Source organism: Ceratotherium simum, chromosome 16, assembly GCF_057802395.1.
Source record: "Ceratotherium simum simum isolate JZ-2026a chromosome 16, ASM5780239v1, whole genome shotgun sequence".
Lineage (NCBI taxonomy): Eukaryota > Metazoa > Chordata > Mammalia > Perissodactyla > Rhinocerotidae > Ceratotherium > Ceratotherium simum.
The window spans coordinates 402,929-430,388 of record NC_141915.1 but is presented as its reverse complement, the minus strand read 5'-3'; the positions used below and the strand labels follow the sequence as shown (position 1 = coordinate 430,388).

Here is a 27,460-nt window from a genome sequence, read left to right as displayed (position 1 = left end):
GAGAGCTTCTGCATTGGTGGATGCATCCACGTGTGGGGAAGGTGGCACACCCCAACTCCACTGGGACAGAAGCTCCTGTGCTTACGGCCCTTCTAGATCTCACCCTACGTACCTCATCTATATCCTTTATAATAAACTGGTAAACGTAAGTAAATGGTCCCCTGAGCTTTGTGAGCCATTCTAACAAACCACTGAACCCAAGGAGGGGATCAGGGTCAGCTGGAAGCACAGGTGACAACCCAGACCTGTGACTGGCATCTGAAGTGGAGGCAATCTTGTGGGACGGAGCCCTTAGCCTGTGGGGTCTTACACTATCTCCAGGCAGTGTCAGAACTGAGTCAAATTTGTAGGACACCCAAGTGGTATCCGCTATGATTGGAGAATTACTTGGTGGTGTTGAAGAACTTTCCAGAATAACTGAATGAGAGCATGAACTTCAGAGTCAGACTGGCCTAAATTCAAGGCCCAGATCCGGCATTTATTAGCAGTGTCCTTGGACAGGTTAGGACACTCACCTGCCAAGCTTACCTAAAAAGTGTAGCACCAGTATCAAACCAAAATAAACTTACATGTGAACAGCGCTTTATATATACATATATTTTTGTGTGTGTGAGGAAGATCAGCCCTGAGCTAACATTCACGCCAATCCTCCTTTTTACTGAGGAAGACTGGCCCTGGGCTAACATCTGTGCCCATCTTCCTCCACTTTATATGGGACGCCGCCACAGCATGGCCTGACAAGCGGTGTGTCAGTGCGCGCCCGGGATCCAAACCCGGGCCGCCAGCAGCAGAGCGCTCGCACTTAACCGCTACGCCACGGGGCCGGCCCCAACACTGCTTTATAAAATGTAACATGCGGGCCGGCCCCGTGGCTTAGCGGTTAAGCGCAAGCGCGCTCCACTGCTGGTGGCCCGGGTTCAGATCCCGGGCGCGCACCGACGCACCCCTTCTCCGGCAATGCTGAGGCCGCGTCCCACATACAGCAACTAGAAGGATGTGCAACTATGACATACAACTATCTACTGGGGCTTTGGAGGAAAAAAGGAGGAGAATCGGCAATAGATGTTAGCTCAGAGCCGGTCTTCCTCAGCAAAAAGAGGAGGATTAGCGTGGATGTTAGCTCAGGGCTGATCTTCCTCACAAAAAAAAAAAAAACATGCTATGTAAATATAAAGGACGATTATCATAAATGAGTGAAGCCCGAGAGAGATCTGGGGACTTGTCCAAGGCCACACATCAGGGCAGACGCAGGCGAGGGCAAAATCCCCACAGCACTGACCACCTTGGGCTACCGTTAATTTAAAATTTAGATCATTTCCCAGTTGTCAGTTACAAGCGAGTATAGGGAGTGATCAGATTATCCTAAAACCTCAGTTTACCCTGCTGTTCTTTCTTCCCCGAAGTCTTTTACCAGAGCAGCCGACAAGTAATAATAAAAGCTACTGACACACGATTGTTTTAATTTATGATCTTCACCACTCTCTGTGCTGGCCATCGTAAGATGAAAGGCAAGAAACAGACCTCAAACAGCTTGTAGGGCAGGTCATCTCAGTCCCTGAAAACCGAGCTTACCTAGTTCCCACCTAATCCTCTGAGTGTCTGCTTGATCTCTATCTCATCAGGTCTGTGCACTAAAGACAACAGAATCTTCAGAAAAGACATGACACTACCTAAGATCTCCCTAAAGGATTAAGCTTAAGCCTGACACAGCCTCTGGATCGGCTACCAACTTGCAGGAGACACAGAGAACAAAAGAACAAGCTGAGCCTGCACCACAAGCACGCAGTCAGCAAATCCCAACTGCGGGCAAGTCAGCAAGTCAAAGGCCCAAGTTCTTCAGCAGGTAAACTGTAAGGCAAAGAAAGGGATGAAAGGAGAACGTGCAGAATAAAAGACTTAGAGGACACTTGTTACCGAACCAATGTGAGTTTGCTTCTTGGTGACTTGAAATCAAAGCCTTCACCAGAAGTAGTTGTCATGCAGAGTACAGTTTATTTGCAGCAAATAAGGAGCCCATGAGGAATTATTTCCAAAGCCATGGCTCCCCAAGCAAGGGAAAGCAGAGGCCTTTTATTTTGGGTGGGGAATGAACACTCCAAAGGGAAGTTTCGTCATCACATGTAGAGGTGGGTGTAAGCCTGCGAGGGTGCAGCTGGAAAACACACTTCCACATACATCACTGAGTGTTATGGTAACAAGGCCTAAGCTCTTGGGGTGGGGTGGGGGGAGGTCCTAACATTAAAATGAACCCTTGGGCACTTCTGGGCCATCTGCACAGGCGTCACTCCTGAGGTGGGGTGCGGGGTCTGGACCAGTTCAGGGCAGTTGGTAATTGCATCTCTTAACATAACTAAAAAAAATTGTTTTTGAAAAACAGTTAGTGCTTCCGAAAGCTCCTCTGAGTTGCTCAGAGCAGTCAGTCAGTGATGGCATCAGGACAGCCATACAATGGGGTACTCTTCAATGACAGAAAGGAATGAGCTGTCAATCCATGCAACACTAAGCGCATACTGCTGAACAAAAGAAGCCAGTATGAAAGGCTACATACTCCGTAACTCAATTTATACGACGTTCTGGAAACAGCAGCACAACAGAGATGGAGAACAGCGCATGGTTCCAGGGCTTTGGGTAGGGTCGAGCAGGTGAAGCATGGGGTTCTTCCAGGGCAGTGAACTGTTCTGTACAGCATGCAGTGGCAGAAGCATGACACTATGCATCTGTCAAAAATCATTCAACTTCACAGCACAAAGAGAAAACCTTAATATAGACAAATTTTTAAATAATTGGTGAGGCAGTCAGAGGATGGAATGCAGGCTAGGACAAAAGAATCGGATTGTATTACAAATGTGTAACAACCTCACTGAAGGGGGGCGCCCACAAACTACCCAAGTAACACAGAAACGAGTGGAGAGTATAAAACTAAAGGCAAAAGGAACCATATCTAAGCACTCTAGGTGATAAGGTTGTTTCCCAAGAGAATACGCGTTAACAATTCTGAAACCTATACTATACATGTACCCTGAGATTAAACAGTTAAGTATGTGGATGGTGGACAATGGAAGCTAGGTTTCCCTCTGTTGGAGAAGTTATAGGTAAGTGAGAGGGAAAGGCTAGAATGATCCATGGAGTACTGGATCAGAGCTGGAAACACCAATACGAACTCAGGTATAGTTTAATATAGGTGGACAGGGATCTATATATACAGTCATGTGTCACTTAACAACAGGGATATGCTCTCAGAAATGCATTGTTAGGCAATTTCATCGTTGTGCGAACATCACAGAGTGTACTTACACAAACCTAGATGGTATAGCCTACTACACACCTAGGCTATATAGTACTAATCTTATGGGGCCACCATTGTGTATGTGGTCCATTGTTGAGGGACACGTCGTTATGCAGCGCATGATTGTACTGAAATTACTGTAGACGTGCGTTAGTATACACGCATCTGTCTCCTAGCTCTGTGCCCTGAAGGCTGAGAAGACACAAGCCTCCAGTATCAACAAGCAAGCCAGCGCGCAGACTGTATTTTCTAATCCCCTTCTCCAACAAAAGGAGTCAGGGCTCCTGGGAGAAATGGCAGATTCTAAGGCTAGGGCAGAAAATACACAAGATGAGCCTAGAAGATCTTGCAGTACCAGAAAGCAGGAAGTGCTCAAAAACAACAACAAACAAAAAAATGACGAAGGTACGTCAAAGGGACACAGAAGACAACTGAAGAGCTCCCAGTGGCTGAAGCTGGAACAATTTGAGCAACAAAATAAATAACAAAGCACTGGATTATAACCTGTAGCATAAAATAAATATTCACAAATCCATACTGATATAAACGATGGAGCAAATACCGAATGAGTGAGAAAAGACAAATCTCTCACACAGAAAAATTCCAAATAGTTTATGTACAGATACTCGGGCCTCAAGTGTGACCTGTGCAGCGACTCCACTCCAGAGAAGACAGTATGGAAAGATGGAAACAAGGGTCACCTCCCAGTGGAGCAGTCTGCCAGCATGTGGTCACACTCACCACCAGCAGCGTCAGTCACGCTGACTGCACCACCCTGGACAGGACTCGGGAAAGGCACTTCACCTCTGTGCTCCTTCTCCCAAAACCTTCTCCCGTAACCAGTTATGAACCATGAGAAAAACATCACAAACCCAAATTGAGGGACATTCTACAAAATACTTGAGCAATACTCCTCAAAACTACTAAGGTCATCAAAAACAAGGAAAGTCTGAGAAACTGTCACAATCCAGAGGAGCTTAAGGGCAACTAAATGTAATGTGAAATTCTGGATGAGATTCTGGGAAGAAAAAGGAGATTAGGGAAAAACTAATGAGATCTGAATGAAGTATGAAGTTTAGTTAATAATATATCAAGCTTCGCCATCAGTCATGACAAAATGTACCACAGTAACGTAAGATGTTAACAATTGGGGAGATTGGGGCGGGGGTTGATACAGGACCTCTCTGTATTATTTTTGGTAAGTTTTCTGTAAATCTAAAACTACTCTAGGGGCCGGCCCCATGGCTTAGCGGTTAAGCGCGCATGCCACACTACTGGCGGCCCGGGTTCGGATCCCGGGTGTGCACCGACGCACCGCTTCTCCGGCCATGCTGAGGCGGCATCCCACATACAGCAACTAGAAGGATGTGCAACTATGACATACAACTATCTACTGGGGCTTTGGGGGAAAAAAAGGAGGAGGATTGGCAATAGATGTTAGCTCAGGGCCAGTCTTCCTCAGCAAAAAGAGGAGGATTAGCACGGATGTTAGCTCAGGGCTGATCTTCCTCATCAAAAAAAATAAAATAAAATAAAATAAAATAAAACTACTCTATTATTAATTTACACAGAACTAAATACACAAATGAGTACAAATAAACCGGGGAAATCAGAATAAAATTGGTGGACTATATCAAAGACGGACCGCATCAGTGTTGACACCTGGTTGTAATACTGTGTTACAGTTCTGCACGATGGTACCACTAGGGGAACTGGGTCAAGGGCACCCTAGATCTGTCTGCATTATTTTTTACAACATATGTCAATCTACAATTATCTCAAAAGGAAAATTCTTTCCATTTTAGACTTTTTACTTGGATTGGCCTGTCTCCGGCTTAGTATGATTGGTGTAATGTTTTGTCATGATTTGAAAGATTCAATTCATCAATAAACAAAGCAAAAGTTAATTCCTAAAAGCAATAAAGTTTGAAAAGGAGAAAAGTTTACTTAAAAAAAGGATATATACAAAAAATGAAGAAAAAAAAAAAAGGATGAAAGACAGGAGACAGCTCTCAGCAGCACTCTCCCCATCATGGAAGTGCCTGGCTGAACTTATAAGGACGGACTGAGCCACTGGCGGAGCCAGTCCCACGCATACCTCTTCCACGGCTCTCGGTCTACTCTCTACCAGACGGCGTGTCTTGTCACTCCAAGTGTTACATCTAAGCCACTAACAAGAGAACTGTTACTCCCCAATGACGATGTCTACCAAGAAGTTCAAACCTAAGAGATTCACTCACATCTTGAGATGACTCTCAGACTCCAGAACTGAAACACTGACAAAAAGAGACGACCAGTACAGAACCCTAGAGTAAATCTTTTTCTAAAAACATGGCAAAGTACCACTGACTCAAGAAAAATAATACGAGACAATTTTCCACCTGAAATGACCTTCCTTTCCACACCACAACCAAAGGCCTGAACCACACTTCTAAAATGCTACCGGGGCCGGCCCTGTGGCGTAGCGGTTAAGTGTGCGCGCTCCGCTGCTGGTGGCCCGGGTTCAGATCCCGGGCGTGCGCCGACGTACCGCTTGTCAGGCCATGCTGCGGCAGTGTCCCACATAAAGTGGAGGAAGATGGGCACAGATGTTAGCTCAGGGCCAGTCTTCCTCAGCAAAAAGAGGAGGATTGGCATGGATGTTAGCTCAGGACCAGTCTTCCTCAGCAAAAAGAGGAGGACTGGCATGGATGTTAGCTCAGGGCTGATTTTCTGCACACAAAAAAATACCTACATACATACATAGATGAAATAAAATGCTACCTACAAAACCCACTCTCTTCTTAGGCAAGTGACCACAGGCTGACAAACTACATACATTCACTTCGTAAAGACACAAAATGGAAGTCAGGGCGTTACACTCGTCCTCTATGAAACGATACTATCTTAAACTTTTCTGTTTTACGTTTAGTTTTTGTATTTCTCTCCTTTCAGCCACCCCCTGGCTCCTCACTGTTTCCCATACACAAAACTGCACTTTTTAAATGCCTCTCAGGTTTGATATCAGGTAGACAAACCACATTTCAACCCTCAGCAAACCAAAACAGACATAGTTAAAAATGTCTTGCCCAAGATTACTCCTTTAAACTGATTACCAAGCTTAAGTTTTACAAATTCTTAGTAAATCATCCAAATTGAAAGCTTGGGGGAAAAAAAAGGAAAATATACAATGCTGTTTCCATTCAATGGAATATTAATTGCACAGCCTAAGAGTGAGATTTATATGCACAGGCAATAAGTAAAAGAAGGAAAAGATATATACAACATCTATATTTACATAAATAAAACCAAAAATATGTACCTTTGCTTTATATGTACACACGTATTTGGAATTCTTTAAAAATCTGGAAGACCCAGGCAGCAAACAGATCTCAATAGTGGTTACCTCGGGCCAGGGAAGACTCACCTTGTACATTCTATAAGCTTTTAAGGTGTTTTATTTTTACACATTGAGAACATGTTCATATTATCACTTCCGTAATTATTTTTTAAAAATACATAGATTCATGGATTTTAATCTTCCTCAATAAAACTTGCTGCAAAGGGTTCCTGGACCCAATTCCAACAGGTATACGTGGAGTCCTCCTCATAGCAACACACACTTCTCAGACACTAGCAGGTGTGCGAGGACTGAACTCACTTCTGACACTACCTACTGGACAGAAGCAGATTAAACAGGGAAAGGGCTCAGCCCCACAAGACAGCCCCCACTTGACATGCCAGACGCAAGCCTAGGCCGTTACCTGTGCTTCTGAAAGACTGGCTGTAAATCAGAGGTTCCCACAACCCCCGCCTCAGGGTCGGTTAATTTGCTACAAGAGCTCACAGAACTCAGGAAAACACTTACTCATGTTTACCAGTTTATCAAAGGAGACGATAAAGGGTACAGATGAACATCCAGACGGAAGAGACGCGCAGGGTGAGATCTGAGGGAAGGGTTTGGAGCTTCCATGTCCTCTGCGGGAACACCCCTCTCCCACCACCTCCACATGGTCACCAACCAGGAAGCCCCCGGAAAAAACACTGACGAGCTGTCCTTTGGGTTTCCATGGAGGCTTCGTCACGTGGTCACAAGTGACTAAATCACTGTCCATTGATTCAACCTCAAGTCCCGTCCCCTCCCTGGAAGGGGGGGGGGGCGGGGACTGAAAGTTCCAGTCCTCTGATCACCTAGCCGGTTCTCCCAGCATCCAGCCCCCACTCTTGGGTGAGTCCAAAAGCCACTTTCATTAACATAAACAAGAGGGGCCGGCCCAGCAGCACAGTGCTTAAGTGCGCATGCTCCACTTCAGTGGCCCGGGGTTCGCCCTCAGTGGCCCGGGGTTCGCCGGTTTGGATCCCGGGCACATACTGACGCACCGCTTGTTAAGCCATGCTGTGGCAGTGTCCCTATAAAGTAGAGGAAGATGGGCATGGATGTTAGCCCAGGGCCAAAATTCCTCAAGAAAAAAAAGGGGAGGACTGGCATCGGATGTCAGCTCAGGGCTAGTCCATCTTACCAAAAAAAACAAAAAAAAACCATAAACAAGAAATTCCAAGGGTTTTCGGAGCTGTGAGTCAGTAACTGTGGAAGAAGACCACATATATATGAGAAACATATCTTGGTCATCTGAATGACCAAATATATGTTTCTTATAAATCACATCATCACACTCACCAACATCTGAGCATCTAGAGTTGTCTATGCTATCCTTTACGTATGTTTGGGCTATAATTATCCTACATGTAAAAATTGGACATCTACAAATACTCTAAACTTTAAGGTAAATATTTATCATCTTGCTATTTGACCCCTACAACAGTAGGGGTACATGGTCTTTTGACAATTATGACTTCCATTCCTCAAGACAAACCCAAGCAGGGTTAAGAGATGACTCTGGACTGAAGAGAGAATGGGAGGTCTAAAAAAATATGGAAGCACTCGACTTTCTTCCAAAGGATGCCCATTCCACATTTCTTTAAATAGTGGTATTAAGGCCACAGAGAAACAGAAAAAAATGCTAAAGTAAGGTAAGGCTTCTGGATCTTAGAGCCCTCCGGTCTCTCACCTATCATTCCCCAGATGGAGTTCCTTCTCTAGCATCTTTCTCAAACAAAACATTCTCTAAGATTTTCTACCTAAAAGGTTGCTTTGGGCCCCAAATTTTGTGCTGAGAAGCCTTCAAAAGCAGTTTTCCGTCCTCCAGATTACTGCCCAAATTAAACCAGAACTGATAATGGTCCACAATTACTAACAGTATGTTTGACAACTCTTCTTCACTTGTGGGAAACTGTATTTGATAAAAGCATTTACTATAGTTACAAAAAGGGCTCAGTGTGTGTGTTTTTGGGGGTTTTTTTTTGGTGAGGAAGATTCACCCTGGGCTAACATCTGTTGCCAACCCTCTTTTTTTTGCTTGAGGAAGACTGGCCCTGAGCTAACATCTGTGCCCATCTTCCTCTATTTTGTATATGGGATGCCACCACAGCATGGCTGACGAGTGGCGTAGGTCCACACCCAGGAACCAAACCCAGGAACCAAACCCACGAACCCGGGCCGCTGACGTGGAGTGTGCCAAACTGAAGCACTACGCCGCGGGGCCAGAAGAGCTCTATGTGTTGAGGACAAGTTGCTGGAAAATTTTAGAGTCAAAGAAAAAGTGCAAAGAAGAGAGAAATCATTATTTTAAAAAACATTACCTTTCCCCCAAAGTGTCTATGAATTCAAAATATAAAATATGTTGAGTGATAATAGCCAGTAGAATTGAAAATTCCTGATGTTTTTATGGCCAGTTTCTCTTTTCACACACAAACCCTAAAGTGGTAAGGTATTTGTTCTATTTAACACACGTCACAAATGCACAGGAGAGTCCACTGTGGTACCACTGGGTCCTAAATCGGGGGCACATCTTTACATGTAGTTATAGAAGTTTTACTGCACTTCATGCCTAAGTTGGGCAGAAAGTTGTCAAATCTGTTCATGTTGTTTTCACTCTCTGCCTATCAAAAGAAGGATCAAAGTCTGGAGATAAAAACCATAATGCACCTCTACTTAGGCTAGACAAAGTTTTTTTTGTTTTTGTTTTGTTTGTTTGGGAGGAAGATCAGCCCTGAGCTAACATCCGATGTCAATCATCCTCTTTTTTTTTTTTTTTTTTTTTGCTGAGGAAGATTGGCCCTGGGCTAACACCCATGCCCATCTTCCTCTACTTTGTATGGGACACCACCACAGCCTGGCTCAATAAGCAGTGTGCTCATGTGCACCCGGGATCCAAACTGGCAAGCCCAGGGCTGCCAAAGCAGAGTGCAGGAACGCCACCTCGAACACCACCAGGCCGGCCCCTAGAGGTTCTAACTCCTGTTCATCCAGAGATCCATTTCTGTACTTACACTGTAGCTGAGACGTCAACCTCAAAATGTACCTGTTTGTTTATGAAGATTACCATATAACTTTAACTATTTTTATAAGAAACTTCTTATCTTTAAAACTAAAAATGCACTAAGCCTATAGATCTGCTGAGAACCCTATGCAAACTGTCAAACGTGTATTATTCACTATTAATCATCAGGGTTAAACTCTCGCAAACCAACTCTTCCTTGGCTGGGCCACTAGAGAGTGCTAGAAATGCAGTTACACAGGACCCCAGTGATACAAGAAAACGACCCCGCCAAAATTCAGAGAATAGCAAATGAAGGATATTAGGCTTCATTGCTGGTGGACCAAAAGGTACCGCAGTACTGACAGACCCGAACTGTGAAGTATTTACCACCACCTCTCTCTGCCTATAGCTCAAGCTCTTACCGGCCAACAATACAGATGCATTTCAACAGCTTTCAAACTAAGCAACTGACATTAAAAGACATTAATCCAAGTCATACATAACAAAAAAATGTGATTCCTTCCTCTAGGAAATTAGGCAAAGTTAACGACGGGTTAAACTTCACCCTTTCAGGTTTGTTAAAAATTACAGGGGAGGGGAAGGGGGAAGACGAGGGAGAGAGGGAGGAGGAAGAGAGGAAAAGAGGAGGAGGTTCCCCCACTTAATCCAATGTGGAGATGAATCTTACACACATCACACAAATCTTAACCAATTAACTGACAACATAGAGCACTAACATATTACCGTTTCAAACAGGTGATCTTTTTTAAAGGCACACAGTTCCATTACCAAGAATCTCACTCTGATCTAATAGAAATTTGTTTCATCTCTGAATTTAGTTCATCCTAAGAAGTAATGCGTCCCAACACCATTATTACCTTAAAAAAACAAACTGGTGTTTAACAGTCCTTACAACCTCAGAGGATCTGTTAGTTTTCCCATAAAAAAATGCTATTCAAGGTGGAAACTGCCTAACATCTCCCAACCTTGCAGATTGTAAACTGCAAAATTGCTTTACACTGTAAAAACAAGGCTCATTCGGATAAGAGAAAAGAACATCGTTATTTTCTGATTTCCAAGTCATTAATAAGCCTAATCGCTTAGATGGGACACATATCGGAAAAGTATAATACTCAAGATAATTTCCTCAGGGTCTCAGACGCAGGGGCATCAGTTCCTTACTAAAGGCTCTTACCGCAGAAGGCAGGCCAGGTCCCACCTTCTCATCAGACTCACCTTTAAGCCCACTCCTCCGTGGCTACAAGGGATTCTCCAGACCACAATCGTGCCGACCACGACAGGCTTTCCTAGGCCGGCTCTAAAGGGCGGCAGGACCGGCCGCATTTCTAACCGCCCACTCGCTCAGCACCCCCACCCACGTGAGATCTGAGACGGGGTGGGGGAGAGCCATCCCCTCCTTGGCTCCTGCAGACCCGGACCCGGCGGGGGTTCCGCCCAAGCGCTGCAGTGGACACCGCACCCTAATAACCCCAGGCCCGACGGCCGGTTCCATGTCCTCAGCCCAGGTAACCCTTAGTGAACACTCTGGAATAATGGACACTCAGCACGGAGGCAGGCGGCTGATCCACAGCAGGCACCGACGGCACCGCATAGTCTTTGTCTCTGTATTAATTTTTTTGTCCTCTTTTTCTCAGGGCCCCCATCCCCGCGCCGAACCTCCCACCCCCGGAGGGTTCCTCGGGGAAGCCTCGCGCCGGAAGGCCGGCGACCCTCCTCCTCTGTCCCAGGCTTCCAAACAAACCTGCTGGCAAAGGCCGCCCCTCCCCAGGCCTGCGCTCGCCCACCCCCGGAACTGGCCGCGCCCCAAACCCCGCCCCGCTCGTCCCGAGCGCGCCCCGAGCGCAGGGGGGAAGGGGGAGGGAGAGGGAGAAGGAGGGGGGAGGGAGAAGGAGGGGGGAAGGAGAAGGAGGGGGGAGGGGAAGGAAGGGGGAGGAGAAGGAAGGGGGAGGGGAAGGAAGGGGGAGGGGAAGGAAGGGGGAGGGGAAGGAGACGCGCCTCGCGCCCCCACCCCGGCAGGGGGCACAGCCCTCCCCCCGCCCCCGCGGGGCGCGCGCTCCCGGGGCGCACCTTGCGCTTGCGGGCCTCGGCCGTGCCGCTCCACACGAAGCACTGGTAGATGGCCCGCAGGTTCTGCTTCCAGTTGTCCACCTTGAAGCTGCCCAGGTGCGAGCAGCCAGGCGGCGTCACCACCAGCTCCGCGTCCATGGCCTCGCTGTCCGGCTCGGGCCGGGAGACCATGGGCGGCGAGGGCGACGAGGACGACGCCAGCGCGGCGCGAGGCTGCTCGCTGCGCGCCCGGCCGACGGGGACCGAACCTCGGACAAAGCCGGGCTGCGCGGACGCCGCCCGCGCTGCGCCGCCCATGCGCGGGAGGGGCGGGGCGGGGCCGCAGGCGCGGGTGACGTCAGCCCGAGCCGCGGCCTCACTGCGCAGGCTCCGCGGCCCCCGGGCCCCGCCCCGCCCCTCCCCCCGCGCCCGCAGGCTCGCGGCTACCCGCGCCCGAGCAGGCGGCGAGAGGTGGGGCTAGCGAGGGCCCGCCCCTGCACCCACGCCATTGGTCGCCGGCCGGCCTGCGGCGCCAGCGGCAGTTATCATTGGCTATCAGTACAGTCCGTCTGGTTCAGGGCCGCCTCCGGGGACGCTGGCCGCTCGATGTTCTCGGTCTCCCTCCGAGAGCTGGGGAGGTGGGGACACACGGAGGAGTGGCTGGCGCGAGATGTCCGTCAGGGCACTGAGCCGGTTTGCACCGGCCTGAGCTCTGCCGCAAAGAGGCGGAGCCACAGGCTGCGCCGAGCACGCCCCACGGCCTCGCTCGGCCGCGTCCCCGCGCGAAGCCGCCGCCTGCGCCCTCCCGCCCGCGCGGAGCCTCGCCGGCCCCGCCGTCAGTCCCCTTGGCCACGGGAGCTCCTCGTCGGGCCTCTGCGGGTCGCGCCCGCCGTCCTAGCCCGTCCCGGCGCTCCTGTGCCGCCGCGGAACTGCCGCTGCCTGCCCTGCGCTGCCTCGGGGAGGGAACGCCGTCTCCTGAGCGTCCGTCCAGCGCTGTCCAAAGAAGCAGGATGCCAGCCGCGTGTCTCATTTAAATGTCCTCATAGCTGCGTTTTAAAAAATGAAAAACTAGTGAAATTAAGCAATAACATACTTTAATACAATATATCATCACTTCAACCTGTAAGCAGTGTTGTAAAATTATTAAATGAGATGTTTTACAGTTTGGGCATGAATTCTTGGAAATCTAGCATTTTATACTTACAGCCCATCCGATTCGTCCCAGCCGTATTCGAAGAGCTGACGGCTCGCATATTGGAAGGACAGACCTCCCCACGTAGGTGGCTGACGCAGGGCGGGGCAGGTTGTGAACCGATCTTGAAAGACATGCAAACAAAGCCGTGGGGGAGTAGGGCGCAAAGGATCCGGGAAAACTGGGGGGCAGCCTGGCGCTACCCGCCTGTGCTGCTCGGCTCCTAACTGCTTTGCTGCATTCCTGGACAGGTTGAGACAAGGGCGAGTCCTGTGGAGGCCAGTGCAGAGCTATCACCAGTTAAAAAATAAGTCAATAGAGACGGTCTCATAGCGAGGAAGGCTGCAGGGTTTAATGGGCGGAGGACTGGGATAAGGCGTTCGTGGTTTGGACAAATTGCCAAGCACACTTTTGCCTTGGGCCTTGGTACCTGCAGTCCTCTCTGCCTATAATGTGTTCCAACCCCATGTTGCTTGTGCTCCCTGACCTCCTTCACGGGGTGATTGGACACTGCCTTCTCAGTGAGGCCTCCCCCTACCACCCTATTGAAAATTCCAGCCCCCCCAAATTCTCCATCCTCTTACCCCACTTTATTTTCCCCAAAGAATTTATTTACTGGTTGGTTTTTGTTTTTGAGGAAGATTGGCCCTGAGCTGATATCTGTTGCCTATTTTCCTCCTTTTTTTTTTCCTTTGTTCTCCCCAAAGTGCCAGTAGATAGTTGTATGTCATAGTTGTACGTCCTTCTACATGCTCTATGTGGGATGCCACCTCAGCGTGGCTTGATGAGCGGTGAGTAGGTCTGCGCCCAGGATCTGAACCCGGGAACCCTGGGTGCTGAAACTGAGTGCACGAACTTAACTGCTATGCCACTGGGCTGGCTCTACTTGTTCATTTTTTATTTTCTGTCCCCTCAGTACCCTTCACGAGGGTAATGATTTTTGTGCGTTTTGTTAATTTCTATATCCACCAGTGCCCAGAGTAGTATTGGCTACATGCAGCTTCTCAAAAATTAATGTTCAATTAAGTAATTAATTAACCCAAACTTTTATAGGAGAATTTAATGAGATCATTCTCAGAATAAAACACTGGTTAAGTAAGGCACACTATGGATATGTTAAAGAAAGGAATATCAGTTTACTAAAAGGTGAGATCATAAATAGTCAATAAGTTAGGAATGACAAATTATTTGTGATTCGCCTCTATAAATATTACATGTGATGAATATTCCAATGCTACTGGGCTTACAAATATGGTTTGGTTTTAAGAATGTGCACTTAGCATTCAGACCCGTAATATCTATCAATAACATTTTTTATCAATATGGTCGTCTAACTGTGAAAGACTTTCTGTGCTCGATACTCGAATTATAAATAATAATTTAAAATGCTCCATAACCAGAACAGCCTTATACGTAAATAAAATGCAGAATATATCCTGGAGAAGCAATTCCTAAAAGAGGCATGGACAAACCTGTTTAGTGTTGCATTTTTTTTTTTTGGTTGCTCAGACACATAATCTTTATTATTTTTATTTTGTTGAGGTAGTAATGGCTTATAACATTGTGTGATTTCCGGTGTACATTATTATTTATCAGTTTCCGTATAGACTGCAATGTGCTCACCACCAGTGGTCTACTTTTAATCCATCACCATACATATGTGCCCCTTTACCACTTTCGCCCGCCCCTCAACCCCCTTACCCTCTGGTGACCACTAATCTGTTCTCTTTAAACAAATAATGTGTTTGTTTATCTTCCACATATGAGTGAAATCATGTGGTGTTTCTCTTTCTCTGTCTGGCTTATTTCACTTAACATAATAGCCTCCAAGTCCATCCATGTTGTTGCAAATGGGACGATTTTGCCTTTTTTTATGGCTGAGTAGTATTCCATTGTATAAACATACCACATCTTCTTTATCCATTCATCCGTTGATGGGCACTTGGGTTGCTTCCACATGTTGGCTATTGTGAATAATGTGGCAATGAACACAGGGGTGCATAAGTTGCTTTGAATTGTTGATTTGAAGTTCTTTGGATAAATACCCAGAAGTGGGATAGCTGGATCATATGGTATTTCTATTTTTAATTTTTTGAGGAATCTCCATACTGTTTTCCATAGTGGCTGCACCAGTTTGCATTCCCACCAGCAGTGTATGCGAGTTCCCTTCTCGCCACATCCTCTCCAACATTTGTTATTTTTTGTCTTGGTAATTATAACCATTCTGACAGGTATAAGGTGATATCTCATTGTAGTGTTGATTTGCATTTCCCTAATAATTAGTGATGTTGAACATCTTTTCATGTCCCTGTTGGGCATCTGTATATCTTCCTTGGAAAAATGTCTGTTCATATCCTCTGCCCATTTCTCAATCAGGTTATTTTTTTGTTGTTGAATTGTGTGAGTTATTATATATTTTGGAAATTAACCCCTTGTCAGATATATGACTTGCAAATCTTTTCTCCCAGTTGGTGGGTGCTCTTTTCATTTTATTCATGGTTTCCTTTGCCTTGTAGAAGCTCTTTAGTCTGGTGTAGTCCTATTTGTTTATTTTTTCTTTTGTTTCCCATGCCTAAGTAGACATGGTATTTGAAAAGATGCTGCTAAGACCAAAGTTAAAGAGTATACTGCCTATATTTTATTCTAGGAGTATTATGGTTTCAGGTCTTACGTTCAAGACTTTAATCCATTTTGAGTTAATTTTTGTGTGTGGTGTAAGATAATGGTCTACTTTCATTCTTTTGCATGTGGCTGTCCAGTTTTCCCAGTACCTTTTTTTTTTTTTTTTTTGGTGAGGAAGATTAGCCCTGAGCTAACATCCATCACCAATCCTCCTCTTTTTGCTGAGGAAGATTGGCCCTGGGCTAACATCCGTGCCCATCTTCCTCTACTTTATATCGGACGCTGACACAGCATGGCTTGACAAGTGGCACATCAGTGCGCACCTGGGATCCGAACCTGCGAACCCTGGGTCACCGCAGTGGAGCGCGCGCACTTAACGGCTATGCCACTGGGCCAGCCCCCCAGCACCATTTTTTGAAGAGACTTTCCTTTCTCCATTGTATGTTATTAGCTACTTTGTCAAAGATTAGCTGTCTGCAGATGTGTGGTTTTATTTCTGGGCTTTCAATTCTGTCCCACTGATCTGTGTGTCTGTTTTTGTGCCAGTACCATGCTGTTTTCATTATTATAGCTTCGTAGTATATTTTGAATACAGGGATTGTGATGCCTCCAGCTTTGTTCTTTTTTCTCAGGATTGCTTTCGCTATTTGGGGTCTTTGGTTGTTCTGTATAAGTTTTAGGTTTCTTTGTTCTGTTTCCATGAAGAATGTCATTGGGTTCTGATTAGGATTGCATTGAATCTGTAGATTGCTTTAGGTAATATGGACATTTTAACTATGTTTATTCTTCCAATCCATGAACATGGAATATCTTTCCATTCCTTTATGTCATCTTTGATTTCTTTCAATAATGTCTTATAGTTTTCAGGGTATAGGTCTTTCACCCCCTTGGTTAAATTTATTCCTAGATATTTTATTCTTTTTGTTGCAATTGTAAATGGGATTGTATTCTTGAGTTCTCTTTCTGCTAGTTCATTATTGGTGTATAGAAATGAAACTGATTTTTGTAAGTTGATTTTGTACCCTGCAACTTTGCTGTAGTTATTGATTATTTCTAATAGTTTTCTGGTGGATTCTTTAGGGTTTTCTATATATAGGATCATGTCATCCACAAACAGCAAGAGTTTCACTTCTTCGTTTCCAATTTGGATACCTTCTATATCTTTTTCTTGCCTAATTGCTCTGGCCAAAACCTCCAGGACTGTATTGAATAGGAATGGTGAGAGTGGGCACCCTTGTCTTATTCCTATACTCAGAGGAATGGCTTTCAGTCTTTCACCATTGAGTATGATGTTGGCTATAGGTTTGTCATATATGGCCTTTATTATGTTGAGGTACCTTTCTTCTACCCATTTTATTGAGAGTTTTTGTCATAAATGGATGTTGGATGTCAAATGCCTTCTCTGTGTCTATTGAGATAAACATGTGATTTTTATCCCTCATTTTGTTAATGTGGTGTATCACATTGATTTATTTGCAGATGTTGAATCCCTGAATCCCTGATATAAATCCCACTTGATCATGGTGTATGATCCTTTTAATGTATTGCTGTATTTGGTTTGCCAATATTTTGGGGGCATTTTTGAAGCCATGTTCATCAGTGGTATTGGCCTGTAGTTTTCCTTCTTTGTGTTGTCCCTGTCTGGTTTTAGTATCAAGGTGATATTGGCCTCATAGAATGAGTTAGGAATTGTTCTGTCTTCTTCAGTTTTTTAGAATAGTTTGAGAAGCATATCTATTAAATCTTCTTTGAATGTTTGGTAGAATTCTCCAGAGAATCCATCTGGTCCTGGACTTTTGTTTTTTGGGAGGTTTTTGATTACTGTTTCAAGCTCTTTACTTGTGATTGGTCTATTCAGATTCTCCATTTCTTCTTGGTTCAGTTTTGGGAGGTTGTATGAGTCTAAGAATTGATCCATTTCTTCTAGGTTATCCAATTTGTTGGCATATAGTTTTTCATAGTATTCTCTTATAATCCTTTGTATTTCTGTGGTATCTGTTGTAATTTCTCCTCTTTCATTTCTAATTTTATTTATTTGAGCCTTCCCTTTTTTTTTCTTAGTGAGTCGAACTAAGGGTTTGTCAATTTTGCTTATCATCTCAAAGAACCAGCTCTTAGTTTCATTGATCCTTTCTACTGTTTTTTGGTCTCTAGTTCGTTTATTTCTGCCCTAATTTTTATTATTTCCCTCCTTCTGCTGACTTTGGGCCTTTGTTTGTTCTTCTTTTTCTAGTTCTTCTAGTTGTAGTTTAAGGTTACTTATTTGAGATTTTTCTTGTTTGTTGAGGTGGGCCTGTATTGCTAGGGGTTTCCCTCTTGGAACCACTTTTGCTGCATCCCATAAGAGTTGGTATGATGTATTTTCATTTTGATTTGTCTCCAGTATTTTTTTATTTCTCCTTTGATTTCTTCATTGATCCAATAGTTGTTCAGTAGCATGTTGTTTAGTCTCCTCATATTTGTGACTTTCCCAGCTTTTTTCTTGTAGTTGATTTCTAGTTTCATAGCATTGTGGCCAGAAAAGATGCTTGTTATGATGTCAATCTTCTTAAATTTATTGAGGCTTGCCTTGTTTCCCAACATATGGTCTATCTTTGAGAATGTTCCATGTGCACTTGAGAAGAATTTGTATTTTGCTGTTTTTGGATAGAATGTTCTATCTATATCTGTTAAGTCTATCTGCTCAAGTGTTTCATTTAAATCCGCTGTTTCCTTGTTGACTTTCTGTCTGGATGATCTACCCATTGATGTAAGTGGGGTGTTAAGGTCCCCTACTATTATTATGTTGCCATTAATTTCTCCCTTTAGGTCTGTTAATAGTTGCTTTATATACTTTGGTGCTCCTGTGTTTGGTGCATATATATTCATAGGTGTTATGTCCTCTTGGTGGAATATCCCTTTTATCATTATATATTGCCCTTCTTTGTCTCTCATTGCATTTTTTATCTTGAAGTCTGCTTTGTCTGATGTAAGTATGGCAACACCTGCTTTCTTTTGCTTGCCATTTGCTTGGAGTATCATTTTCCATCCCTTCACTCTGAGCCTGTGTTTGTCTTCAGAGCTGAGATGTGTTTCCTGGAGGCAGCATATTGTTGTGTCTTGTTTTTTAATCCATCCAGCCATTCTGTGTCTTTCAATCAGTGAATTCAATCCATTTATATTTAGAGTCATTATTGATATATGAGGGCTTAACACTGCCATTTTATCTCTTGTTTTACAGTTGTTCTATATTTCCATTGTTTCTTTTTCCTTGTCTTTCTGACGGCCATTTTAGTTTGGTGGTTTTCTGTGATGGTTTCCTCAGTTTTCTCTTTATTTATGATTTGTGTCTCTGCTCTGATTTTTAGTTTAGTGGTTACCATGAGGTTTGTATAAAAGATCTTGTAGATGAGATAGTCCATTTTCTGATAGCCTCTTATCTCCATTAGCCTAAGCAGGTTCTATCCCTTTCCTCTTCCCCTTCTAAGTTATTGTTGTCACAAATTATTCTGGTTTGTGTTGTGAGTTTGTGATTAAAATGAAGTGTTTATAGTTAATTTTGATGCTTTCCATCCCTTTATCTTTTATGTTGTAATTAACTAACCTGTTCTGTTAGAGAGCTACAATTTTCTGATTTTGTCTGTCTATTTATCTCCTTGCTCAAAGCTTTGTAAACCTCTGCCTTTTTTGTTTTAGGTATGAGGGGATCCTTGATCATTTCTTGTAGGGGAGGTCTAGTAGTGATGAACTCCTTCAGCTTTTGTTTATCTGGAAAGCTTTTATTTCTCCATTGTATCTGAAGGATAGTTTCGCTGGATAGAGTATTCTTGGCTGAAAGTTTTTGTCTTTCAGTATTTTGAATATATCATTCCAATCTCTCCTAGCCTGTAAGGTTTCTGCTGAGAAATCCACTGAAAGACTGATAGAGGTTCCTTTGTAGGTTATTCTCTTCTCTCTTGCTGCCCTTAATATTTTTTCTTTGTCATTGACTTTTGCCAGTTTTACTATTATATGCCTTGGAGAAGGTCTTTCTGCATTGATGTAATTAGGAGTTCTATTGGCTTCATGTACTTCTAAGTCCAGTTCTTTTCCCAGGTATGGAAAGTTCTCAGCTATTATTTTTTTGAACAAGCTCTCTGCTCCTTTCTCCCTCTCTTATCCTTCTGGAATACCTATAATTGTTATGTTGGATTTCCTAATTAAGTCAGATATTTCTTGAAGAGTTTCTTCATTTTTTTTAAGTCTCAGTTCTCTCTCCTCCTCCACCTGAAGCATTTCTATACTTCTGTCCTCTAAATTACTAATTCTGTCCTCCATGTCATCACATCTGTTTTTTAATGTTTCTAGATGTTTTTTCTTTATCTCATTCATTGTGTTTTTCATCTCCAGAATTTCTGGGCTTTTTTTTTTTTTTAGAGTTTCAATCTCTTTGGTGAAGAATTCCTTCTGCCCATTAGTTTTATTCCTGAGTTCATTGAACTGTCTTTCTGAGTTTTCTTGTAAGTCACTGAGTTTCTTTCTGACAGCTATTTTGAATTCTCTGACATTTAGATGGTAAATTTCTGTGACTTCAGGATTGGTTTCTGGAGACTTGTCATTTCCTTCTGCTCTGGAATGTTACTGTAGTTCTTCATGGTGTTTGATGAAGTGATCCTTTGCCAGCACATAGTGGTAGTATCAGGTCGCAGATTCCACCTGCCACCACTGGGGAGCTGTTTTCTGAACCCGCTATGTCTACTGGAAGTTGTGCTGATAGGGTTCGTCTGCATTTGCTGCTGGCTGCAGCCACTTGGCGGGTCACACATGCACACGCAGGTGCTCTGGTGCTGATCCGCTGCCTTGGCCAGGGACCAGCTGAGCTAGTGTCCTAGGTGGGGAGCAGGAGGGGCACTTTCTTTCACTCACACATGGGCAAACTCTGCACTCATGGACAGTTCACCTGAGCTGCTGTGTTTGGTGGGGGCGCCCACGTGGTGGCCAAGCACGCCACTTGGTATGGAGCGTTCCCGTGGGCCAAACTGCGACTCTGAAAGTGAAAGCATTCACTCAGGGCTGCCTGCTCCCCCGCCTCCTCTTACAGTCAAGCGTCAGCTGCTGCGTGAGGACCTGCAACCTAGATTGCTGCAGCTGGGAAGGGAGTGTGGATCCACTCACCTCCTTCCACTGCTTCCCAGGGATCCAGTACCCCCACCTTCAGATGTATGGCTGTGTGGATCTCTCAGATGTCCTATTGTGCTGTGTAGGGAATCCTCAGTTGGTTAATGAATGTCTGTTTGGTTATAGCTCAGAGGGAAGAGACTAAGCAAACAGCTAACTCTGCCATGATGCTGACGTCACTCCAGCAGTTTTTTTCTGATGGGAAAAAAGCTGAAAACATCCTAAATGACCCTCAATAGGAGAATGGTTGAATATACTATGGAATAGCCATTCTAGGGAATTCTATGCATCTGTTAAAAAGAATGAAACAGATCTATAACTACTAATATGGAAAATCTATATGACATAAGTGAATAAAACAAGTTGCAGAAAAATACAGACAGTATGCTGACATTTATGGAAAAATAATACCATATGTAGGCATTACTGCCAAAAAAAGGGGGTTTTTCTACTCGCTACAAGACAAACCAACAGTCAAGAGGCAAGGTGATAGGAGAGAAAGGGTTTTTATTACAGCTTGCTAGCAAGGTGGAAGATGGGGGGACTAACATCCAAAAGAACCATCCTACAAAACAAAGACTATAGGCCAGGTACATAGGGGCTGGTCTTCGTGTGGGGCAGATATCTAGTCTTAGTTCCTGATAATATTTTGTTTTACTGGATATGCGTCAGAGACTGGAGCAACACCCTCTACCCTGATGTAGTTTAAAGATAACAAGAACAAAATCTTTAATCTGTATAGTAAAGATTACTGTTTACGTGAGTGGTGCCAAGATAGGTATATATTAAAGGGCTGGAAGAAACAAACAAATCCATCAATCATAGTTAACTTCTGGTGAGGGAGAACTTTATAATATTTGAATTATTTTACAGTGAGAATTAATCGTATGTTATTTTGTACTGAAAAATCACTAAAACATAAATGACAAAATGTCATGATACAAGGGTGCATAAAGAAGCTAAGGCCCAGAGAAAGAGGACTTGCTCAAGTTCACACATTCGCACGGTCCCACAACATCTAGAAAACAGGCGGGGTCCAAAACTCCCATTTATTCATCTATCCTGAAAACAAGTCAGACTGCTAATTTAGAGTCCTGGCTCCCCCATTTACTATCTGTGTAACCTTGGGCAGATTGCCTAATTTTCTCAGCATGTTTACTTATCTGTAAAATTGGGGTAATATTGGCTTAGTGCTTATAGTAAAGGGTCGTGCCAAGGAATAAATGAGATAATCTATGCAAAGCTCTTAGCACATGCCTTTCATTTATTAAGAGCTCAAGAAACATTATAAATTATTGTTCTGGTACTTGCTGGGAATTGAGATGACTAAGACAATATCCTACTTTAAGAATCTCACATCATAGTGGGATAAACAGCAACATTTGTAGGCAATTATAGTAATATGAAATTGCAATGATAAAGGAAAGTCCAGGTAATATGAAAATAGTCCAGGACAACTCTCACCCTAACCCTGCCAGTGAAGGGGACCGAGAAATGTTTTCTCTGCCCTACCTAAGTGTAGTAGGATGGATAGGAGTTGGCTAATTTTTAAAAATAAGTGATATGGTAAGGGATTTCCCTCAAAAGGCATTTCCCACCATCCATTGGACTAATGGCCTAAAATCTTATTCTCTATGTTTATCTGTTATTTATTTTATTTTAAAACTTAAAAAAATTTAAAATATCCATGGAATTAGGCTTCCAAGATGGTCAAGTAATATCCTAGACCAGTCCTTCCTCAGATGACAACTGTGAACTCTGGACAGAATACAAAAACAAATACCTGAAGGCATTGGGGAGTGAATCAAAGCAGGCCAACTTGGGAGGGAGTAGACACTTGGGAGAAGGGACCCGCACAAAGGAAGTAACCTGTTTTTTATAGCTTAAAGGACAAGCTACACTTGGAGGAGCCCAGAGATGGAGGCTGAAACTCTGATAGAAAACTGACAGACTTTCTGGACTGAAGAAGCAGAGAATAGAGTACAGAATAACTAAAGAACTGAAAAGTGAGGAGAGAGTCAGAGAAGGGGGGGGGTCCCAGAGTCTATGTATAAACTCTATCCAGGTATCTAGTTGACCACTGAGCCACTCGTGTGCAGCAAATTCCCAGCAGCCCAACTAGAACAAAAAGAAGTGAGCAGAGATTTAAGCTGCTGTCTAAGAAATAGTTAAATATTAAGTTAGTTGCCTAATAAAACAAAAACATCAACTCTCTTTGGAGGTATATAACAACAACCGTACTTTTAATAATATAACTTTCATAACATTTCAGATACAATCCAAAATTATTTGACGTAAGAAGAAAAAACAGAAAAATATGATCTATTTTCAAGAGATAAAACTGTGAAAGGTAAACAATCCTAAGATATATCACATGTTGAAATTAGCATGTGATACTTCAAAGCAGCTGGGATAACTGTGCTCAGTGAAGTAAAGGAAAATATCCTTGAAATGAATGAAAAGATAGGAAATAGCAGTGAAATACAAACTATATAAACAAACCAAATGGAATTCCTAGAACTGAAATATACAGTATCTCCAATAAAAAGGTCACCAAGTGGGCTTAAGAGCAGAATAGAAATGACATAGGAAAGAGTCAGTAAATTTGAAGATAGATCAATTGAAATTATCCCATCAGAAGAACAGAGAAAAAATGTTGAAAAAAAATGAACAGAGCCACAGAGACCTGTGGGATAATATCAAAAGGCCTAACATATGTGTAATTCAAGTCCAGAAGGAAAGGTGAGAGAATATGAGAGAGAAAAATATATTTGAAGAAGTAATGGCAGGTATTTTCCCAAGTTTGGTGAAAAATATAAATGTACAGATTCAAAAATACCATTGAGTCCCAAGTAGGATAAATGTGAAGAAAACATGCCTAGGCATGTCATAGTTTAACCAATGAACACAAATAATAAAGAGCAAATCTTGACAACAGAAAAACAAGCCATTCTATACAGGTAAACAATGACATATATATATATATTTTTTAATCAGAAACCATGGAGGCCAGAAGGCAGTGGAAGAATATCTTGAAAGTGCTGAAAGACAAAAATTTTCAACCTAGATTTCTATATGCAGTGAAAATATCCATCAGTAATAAAAGTAAAATAAATACCTCCCAAGGTAGATAACTGGGCAAATTGATGAAATAAAAGCCTAGCACCGAGGGACATGATGGACCCAGGGCAGGCAGCAACCACCCTGGCACCGAGGGGCAATATTTCTATCAGCAATGCTTTCTATCAAAAAATTATTGATCAAAAGGGGAAAATGACAAGAGATTCTTACATACTGCGGTATATGGGGTAGCTATTTGGGTTCAAAACTGATTCAGCTTGAACTAAAATGCCTGACTTACAGCCTATCAAACACACACTGTACATCAGCTTAACCATTAAAGAACACACTCCCTCAAGATAAGAATGCACACTTCCCTCCTACGCCCTATTGGTAATGCCAGATTAGTCCGTTTCCTGACATCACAGTCATGTTCACCTGCTAATTTGCAACGAAACACCCCTTTGAAATTTTGATGAAAATGTGTCCTAGGTGTGCTTACTGCATGTTCTTTGTTCTAAAATGATATAAGACTGTACTGAAAACCACGCTTCTCTGGAACACTTTCTAAGGCCTTCCCGGATTATAATTCTCACTCTGGCTCAAGTAAACTCACCTTGTTTCTCTTATCTATAGAGTTGTTATTGGTTATTTTGCATCAACAAGAGTAGAACTTAAATGTTCTCACCCCCCAAAAAAAAATTTAATTCAATGGGGGAATCCTTTCACAATGTATATGTATACAAAATCATCATGTTGTACACTTTAAATATCTTACAATTTTATTTGTCAGTTATACCTCAATAAAGCTGAAAACAATCAACAATAAAAAAAGTAAAATAAGTAAATTTCATATAAAAGAATAAGAGAATTTTCCCCAGCAAATCTGTATACAAGAAATGATAAGGAAGTTCTATGGCCAAAGGGAGAAGATACCAGATGGAAACTTGGATATTCAGAAAGAAATGAATAGCATCAGAAATAACAATTATCTAGGTAAATATAAAAGTCTATTTTTTCTTAATTTATTTAAAAATACACACGACTATTTAAAACAAAAACTATAACATTGTCTTAAGGGGTGCTATAGACTGAATGTTTGCGTCCCCCCAAATTAATAGTGAAACCTAATCCCCAATGTGATGGAATTAGGAGACAGGGCCTTTGGGAGGTGATCAGGTCATGGGGGCAGAACCCTCATGAAAGGGATTAGTGCCCTTATGACAGAGTCCCCAGAGAGCTCCCTCCCCAATTCTGAGTTCAGGGAGAAAACAGCTGTCTGTAAACCAGGAAGCAGACCTTCATCAGACACTGAATCTGCTGCCTTGGTTTTGGACTTCCCAGCCTCCAGAACCGTGAGAAATAAGTTTCTTGCAGTTGTTTACAAGCCACCCAGTCTATGGTATTCTATTATAGCAGCCCAAACAGACTAAGATAAGGGCTTCGTATGATAATACAGAGAAAGATATAATACATATGACAGCTGTTACACGAGGGACAGGAAGGAGGGGTCAATGGACTAATAAGGTTACAAGATTTCCAAATTTTATGTGAAGTGATACAATATGAAATTTAAGTAGATTATTAAAAGATAAGGATTGATATTATAATCCCTAGAACAGACACTAAAAAGGAATGCAAAGTAGATAGCTAAAAAGTCAGTGGATAAATTAAAAAATAGAATTATAAAAATATTCACGTAACCCAAAATAAGGCAGGAAAGGGGGGAAAGAGGAACAAAAATCAGAGGTAACAAACAAAAATTGAATAATAAAATAGCAGACCTAAATACAAACATATCAATAATTCCATTAAATGTTACTAGACAAGAGGACTTCCAATTCCACCCATGATGGAGAACCAGGGACAGACTTGCCTCCTGCTGTAAACAACAACAACAAAAACCAGACAAAATATAAGAAACAATGGTTTTCAAACGTTGGAAACCAGGAAGCACAGAACAGTGGTCCCTGTTAGAAAAGAAACAAATGCGGTGAGCCCTCTGGCTGGCAGAGCCTCCTGCCTGGACAAGCACAAGGAAGGGGAACCCCAAGTGGGGCACTGGGACGTTTCCAGTTTTAGCGCTGAAAGTCCTGTGTCCTGGGAACTCCTCAGTCCTGGGTCAGTGGGGGAGGGTGGCCTCTCCACCAATCAGGGAGCAATAATCCCCGTGACTTGCGGATGTAGGGAGGTCAAAGTGGCTAGAATTCACAGGACAGGCAACCAGCAGAGAGAGAGCTGCACAGAGAGAGGGTTCCAGAAATCTGCACACAGTCCCCTCAAGTCTTCAGCTGACAGGCAGGTGTAGACACGTAGATAAACCTGAGGTGGGGGAATAAATGCCAGAAAGGAGCAGGTAAAACAATTCCTGGGGTTCACATAGGGCTGGAAATAGTTCACATTCCCAACAGCCAGAGTGGAGAAACCTTTAACAGGTGGGGCATCTGGGAGAGTACTGGGAGGGGTGTGGCTGGGTCGTGGGGGCAAAGCAGCCCTGGGATAAGGCTGTTGGGTCATTCCTTATAAACCATGAAAGCTTGGAAGGATCAAACTGCTTCCAGTAACTTAACCGTGATCCAAAACAAAGGCAAAAAATATTTAAGGAATACAAAAATATAAAAAAAGAAAGAAGGAAAAGAGGAAAAAAGCACCAAACTAGGTAAAAGTCACAATGTTTGGCACCCAATCAAAAATTACCAAGTATACAAAGAAGCAGGAAAATACAAGCCATAATGGAGAGAAAAATCAGTCAACAGAAATAAACTCAAAACAAAGCTCATGACAGATTTAACAGACAAGGACATTAAAAGAGGTACTATAAATATATTCCATATGTTCAAAAGCTAGAGGAGAGACTGAACATGTTAAGTAGAAATATGGGAGACAGAAAAAGACAAACAAGCAAACAAAATGAAGAGAGCATCAATGAGCCGAGGGGCAACTTCAGGAAACCTAATATACGTGTAATTGGAGTCCCAACAGTAGGAGGGGGAATAAGCTCACAAAACCAAGTCACTCCGAACATACTTGAAAGTGTTCCAACAACTGAATCAAGTTTTTCAATTTCAATTAATTAAAATTAAATAAAAGTAAGCATTCAGTTCTTCAGTCACACTAGTCACATTTCAAGTGCTCAACAGCCACATGTGGCTAGTGGCGACCATCCTGGACGTCACAGGTCTAGAGTTAGGAGAGAAAAGACATTTACCCATCTCAGGAGCTTGTGAGCATGGGTGCGAGCTGCAGCGTTCTGTTAGTAAACAGAAGGGGTAGGCCGTGTGACAACCTAATCCAGAGATTTGGGCTGTGTTGGAGTTACAGAATCACTACGTAAGAACCGTAACTGGCAGTCAGCTCAGGCCACGTGGGTCACAAAGCAGAACCTGGGCTCACCTCTGTTACAGCTGAGATCACTGCAACAACAGAGGCTGCAGATGGCGCGAGGCCTCAGCTATCGTGACGGACGTGCACGGGACACCAGCGTGTCCACTGACTGGGCGCTTCAGGTCCTAGAGAATCACCCACAGGCAGGCAGCGAGGCTGCCGCACACCATCCAAGCAATTCGAGACATTTGGCCCCAAACCAAATTTCTACTAAAGTAGACGTTGCTTAGACATGATATCATACTTACTGCTTGAATATCTCTTGCCATATAAATTATCTTGAATTTTTTAATAACATGCAGAAGAAAGCCATATAATGATTTTTATTCCTCGTTTTGTTAATGTGGTGTATCA

The 27,460-nt window shown here is 43.3% G+C and overlaps 1 protein-coding gene across 3 annotated transcripts in view; it reads right to left on the bottom strand.

Moving 5' to 3' along the window:
- Window positions 1-11,989, bottom strand: part of USP22 (ubiquitin specific peptidase 22) — a 43,561-nt gene extending 31,572 nt beyond the window's left edge. Inside the window, exon 1 of one of the 3 annotated variants that reach the window (XM_087440258.1) lies at window positions 11,734-11,989. In XM_087440258.1, coding sequence (XP_087296384.1) covers window positions 11,734-11,904 — 171 coding nt within the window. In that variant the 5' untranslated portion in view covers window positions 11,905-11,989. Of the gene's footprint in view, window positions 1-10,881; window positions 11,326-11,733 lie in introns of those variants that run through there. The other 2 variants (XM_004432979.3, XM_087440259.1) reach the window with 2 other exon arrangements.
- Between the last annotated feature and the right edge of the window lie 15,471 nt (window positions 11,990-27,460).